A 5,471-nucleotide genomic window follows, 5' to 3' on the forward strand; every position below is an offset into this window, starting at 1 on the left:
TGAAAACAATTGGTGAATGGTTGCTCAACTTCGTGGATCAGTTGAAGTTAGACATTAACACCGTCGGATGCCAGCTCAGTGGTCTATCGGTTAAGGGCTTCGGCTTAAGACTGGTAGGTCCTGGGTTCGAATCTCGCTCGCGAGGGCGGGTTTGTGGATGCGCACTGCTGAGGAGTCCCATAATAGGACGAAACGGCCGTCCAGTGTTTCCAGGTTTTCCATGTTGGTCTAGCTTCAATTGACTCACGCTTTCAACTATGAAAGATGTATATTAGATAAATCTTGTCTGTTTTTTTTAATTTCACTATTTTTATTCATTACTCAATCATTTGGTCAAATCATATTTCTTTTAAATAACAATAAGAACAACCTAAACAGAACGGATAGTATTGAGCTTGCAACTAATTAGCAAATATTCATTAACAAGTTATTATTAGGCAAAATCCGACTAACACGTCCTCGTCGTGCCTCCTGGATCACGACAACCATCTTATGTACTAACGTGAGCGGTAATGTGGGTGGTGGGGATCGACCTAATCAACCACTCTACCTATACCCACAAACGATTACGAATGCTACAAATAGTCATTACATAACTATTGAGGGTTCAGAAAAATGGTAAAAATGAGTCTGCCCAAAAAATTAAAAGAAAGAATGAAAGCGTTGTGTAATGATTCTGTGTAAGCAGTGCAAAAACAAATATCCCGCCCCGGTAGTTGTGCCGTGCTTCGATGTAGCACTTTTCTCCAAAAGGGCCGACTAGGCTTCACCATGTTCCTATGGCTGGAAGGGGTACTTAATCATTTGGTGTTAATGTCTAACTTCATTTTACATGCATATCAATGATTTAGAAACAATTTTTCAACCTTCAACTTGCACTTGTATTTTATTTATTTATTCCTTCATATAAAACATATTAACACCTAATATCAACTATTAATAATTCAATCTTATACATACATACTTACACACATAATTCATTCAGTCATTCATTTTTACATGATTAACATTTGGCTGTCTCATGTCATTTTATTTACTAAAGTCAACATCGAAATACGATTGGATTAGCACAGTATAGATTCTATTTGATTTGATTGTTAGAGGTTATATATATTCCTTTGCTAGTTTGATTTTGCTTACCACCCTGAAGAAGTCTGGACAGGTTTGTGGGATGAAACGTTGGAATTATTTTGAAATTTCAATCTCTGAGATTATTTCAAATATAATTTAGAACAATATGGGAATTTTTCAAATATAATTTACATACATAATAACAAAGGTTTCTGTTTTAGAAAAGAAAAAAAAAGATAAAATTATCACTTGGAAACAAAATCAAAATATTTTCTTTTGTTTAAATAAACATTTTCTCTACAATCATGGTTGTTTTTTTTTGTTTATTTTTGTTGTTGTTTCATAAGAAAGAATCAATAAAACCTAAAATGAAATTTATGTATTAAGAAAACTAGCTTCCTTTTTATTTCAAATGGAACGCATGCAAAATCTTGGAAGATATATTCACGTTATAGTTGAAAGCGTGAGTCAATTGAAGCTAGACCATCAAAGAAAGCCTGAAAGCACTGGACGACCGTTTCGTCCTATTGTGGGACTCCTCAGTAGTGCACATCCACGATCCCGCATCGCAAGATTCGTACCCAGGACCTCCCAATCTCGCGACAGAGCACTTAACCGATAGACCACTAAGCCAACCGGCATCCGATGGTGTTTATGTCTAACTTCAACCAATCCATGAAGTTGAGCAACCGTTCACCAATAGTCTTCAATTAGTTCCTATCTCACAACAGACATGGTTTGAACTCCACTGGTCACTGAGGAGTTCCACAATAGGACGAAACGGTCATCCAATGCTTCCAGGTTTTCCATGGTGGTCCAGCTTCAATTGACTCACCCTTTCAACTATGAAAATACTAAATCTCCACACACAAAAAACCCCTTCTGATAATAATATTCAAATTAAACCAAAAAAAGAAATGTAATCAATTCAATTAAGGATAATAATTTATTTGTTTTGAGAAGATAATGTATCAAATCATGGAATGATTGATTTGTTCCATAGGTCTATTCTTATTGGTATTGTTATGATTATCTTGATCATCATTGTCAACATCTTCAAGTGTCGGTGAATATGCCCATGATTGTTGTTCACTTGAACTAAATAATAAATATGTTATCATAGCAACAAATTGACTAAATGCTGCTAAACATAAAGCAACTCTCCAACCATTTTTTAATTCTAAACCAAATTTATGTACAACAACTGATGCAATAAATGTTGATAAGATACCTAAATGTAAAAAAAAAGAAAATAGAAAGGGATTATGTAAAATATAGTACGTAGATTATTTCCGTAGTATTGGCGGCCTGTTTAAACATCTGGGCTACCTGTTCCTGTCATCTAGATATTTCAAAAGGTGATCTAATTTCGTTTGTTTGTTTTAATACATCATTATGCCTATTAATCGCATAACCTATTCAGGTGCGTTTCTGAAAAGTGTAAGACCTTTCGCTATAAAGGTTACAGAAGGCCTAATCAGATATATTGTGGTTGCTGGCAATATGCATCGAGAAGAATGTACATTATCCAGATGTCGATTGACTGGACTACTAACTTCTAACTGGCGATCGCTCATTATTTATCGTCAGGAAGGACGAAGAAGTAAGAAACGGAAACTTGTTGAAGTACTTTGTGCTGAGAATTCTATATTGTATCAAAAATATAATATTAAATAAAGCTAATAATAATAATGTTGGTTCTTTGGGAAAAGGAAGAAAATTATGTAACATTAGACAATATTGGTTAAAGTGATATCTTCAATCAAAAACTTACGGGCACTTTCTCATTCATTAAACAGATGAATGTGGTACATTAAAGTCTTATAACTTGTAGCCGAATGGATGCCTTATTAACGTATGACGTGATAAGACAGCCAATTAGAGAGCAACGAATTATCGATTGGAACAGTGACACCTGAAAACCGTATGAGCAGTCTAGAATACTTGTCAGTCCTGCTTCTGTGAAGCCCAGCCAGTTAAGTTCAGAACAGCCTCTACGGTATGAATCATTATTCTCAAACATACTGGGTTTATATATCAAACAGACAGACCACATCGTACCATAAAATAGGAAATAACATTTGTACAAGATTTGGCCAAATGTGGCTGTGAATGTGGGGAACAGTAATTAATAGACTGGATATAACTCAGGAATGGTAAATCTTTCAGTAATAGTCTATAGGTCAAAATAGAGCTCATAAACAAAGGGAACATAAATATGAATAGTTAATTTACATAACAATTATACAATAGGAAATATATGTATCATATTGGTCCATAAACAGTCCTCAAAATTTACCATTCTTAATCCTCTTGGGGATATAACAATATTTATGCCTTACTTCCTTCATATCGTTTTTTTAGCGAGTTGGTTTTCTACAAGATGGGGTCCCTAACCTCATACCCAACCCTCCTCCTTTACCCGGGCTTGGGACCGGCAGTAGCCCCCGGAGGAGCTACAGGCGGAGTAACAGGTATAATTAAGTAAGTCCTTCATATCGTGTTGTACTAAATCGAAACATTCACAACTGACTATTATGAATACTTCCAAAAGCTTAAAATAAAATCTCTAATGAGAATTACGCTTCAATATGCAGCATTTGCTAAAGAATTGATAAAAAAAGATGGCCGAATGTGCTCTTTATGACATATGAACCTTTAAAATATGTTAGATAACCTTCAACAACACTGTTTACGTTTACGTATTAAAACATTCATAATCTCCAGGTACGACAAGAAAACAAAAAAATGAAGTAAATTAAACTGTAATGAATGAATAGATGAAAGGTTAGCAAAGATGGCAATATCGAGGCAATACGCACAGTATGCACATATGCCAATTAGAGACTGACCAGTCGCAGTCCTAAAAACATCAATGGGAAGATTCAAACAAACAATACTAAGTGAGATGAAAGGTTAGTTTTGAAAATACATTAGATACAGAATATATGAATGTTTTAATTACACATACGATTTAATATCATATGTTCATATTCATAAATTTGATTTAAAGTGTCCGATCAACAGTAATAAAACAGCTGTCCAGTGCTTCCAGATTTTCCATAGTGGCTTAGCTTCAACTGACTCATAATCTTACCTAGTAAAAATTGTAATCAGAAGAGTTTTTTCAGTGGAGATTTAGTATTTTCATAGTTAAAAGCGTGGGTCAGTTAAAGCTAGACCACCATCGAAAACCTGGAAGAACTGGACGACCGTTTCGTCCTATTGTGGGACTCCTCAGCAGTGCGCATCCACGACCTCTCCTCGCGAGATTTGAACCCAGGACCTACCTGTCTCGCGCCGTCCAGTGCTTTCAAATTTTCCATTGTGGTCTAGCTTCAATTGACTCACGCTTTCAACTAGTAAAAATTGTGTTGATAATCAAAATAATGAAGTAATTTGACTAAATTATCCTATAAAATTGCTTACTAATTCAGTTAAAACAAATCAAACATATAATATCAATTATCAATAATAATAGGGTATCAAATAGAATCAATGATTTGTCTACTTATTCACTTTTTATGGAACAGAATTACTTCCCCTAAAATTGCATTTTATTTAAAAAGTCTTAATCAGTAAGGTATTTGCGTTCAGATTGCCTTGCCAACGTACTTTAAATAATCTAAAATCAATCAGATTGATCCGTAATGAAATATCCTTACATGAAGTAATCTTGATTTTTAAAAAAAGGTGTGTAGAAGTCAGTTAACCCTAGGAACTGGATAACACATTATTAGTTATCGGAAGGTTTTTTGTGGATATTTAGTATTTTCATAGTTGAAAGCGTGAGTCAATTGAAGCTAGACCACCAAGGAAAACCTGAAAACACTGGACGGCAGTTTCGTCCTATTGTGGGACTCCTCAGCAGTGCGCATCCACGACCTCACCTCGCGAGATTCGAACACAGGACCTACCAGTCTCGCGCCAGAGCACTTAACTATGAAAATACTAAATCTCCACAAAAAAACCCCTTCTGATAATAATAATCATATGCTCACTAGTGACTGACTTCGAGAGGTAAATCCAGGAGTTCTAGTGAGAAGTAGTGACCAGTGGAGTTCAAACGACGTCTGTTGTGAGATATCAAATCACTGAAGACAATTGGTGAACGGTTGTTCAACTTCGTGGATTGGTTGGAGTTAGACATAAATACCATTGAAAAATTCGTGTAAAATAATGGAGAAAATTTGTAGCTTAAGTATATGCTTTCGTTGGTTTTGAGTTCTATTAATTAGGCTGTTTAAAAGTGAACCTTTAAAATTGCTTTGTGTTTAGTAAATGTAGAATTGAATTTTTTCATTTTCCAACAGTCATCACATAATAAGCAAAGATGGATAGTGGCTAGCAGTGGAATCTAGGATGCGCGCCACTTCGTCCTATTTGGGACTCGTCAGCTG

The 5,471-nt window shown here is 35.2% G+C and overlaps 1 protein-coding gene across 1 annotated transcript in view; it reads right to left on the reverse strand.

Moving 5' to 3' along the window:
• Positions 1 to 2,042: 2,042 nt before the first annotated feature.
• Positions 2,043 to 5,471, reverse strand: part of Smp_048040 (hypothetical protein) — a gene marked incomplete at both ends in the record, with an annotated part of 12,808 nt that continues 9,379 nt past the window's right edge. Inside the window, one exon of the mRNA XM_018796365.1 lies at positions 2,043 to 2,302. Within this exon, the coding sequence (XP_018650585.1) occupies positions 2,043 to 2,302 (260 nt within the window). The remainder of the gene's footprint in view (positions 2,303 to 5,471) is intronic.

Source organism: Schistosoma mansoni, chromosome 2, assembly GCF_000237925.1.
Source record: "Schistosoma mansoni strain Puerto Rico chromosome 2, complete genome".
NCBI classification, from domain to species: Eukaryota; Metazoa; Platyhelminthes; class Trematoda; order Strigeidida; family Schistosomatidae; genus Schistosoma; species Schistosoma mansoni.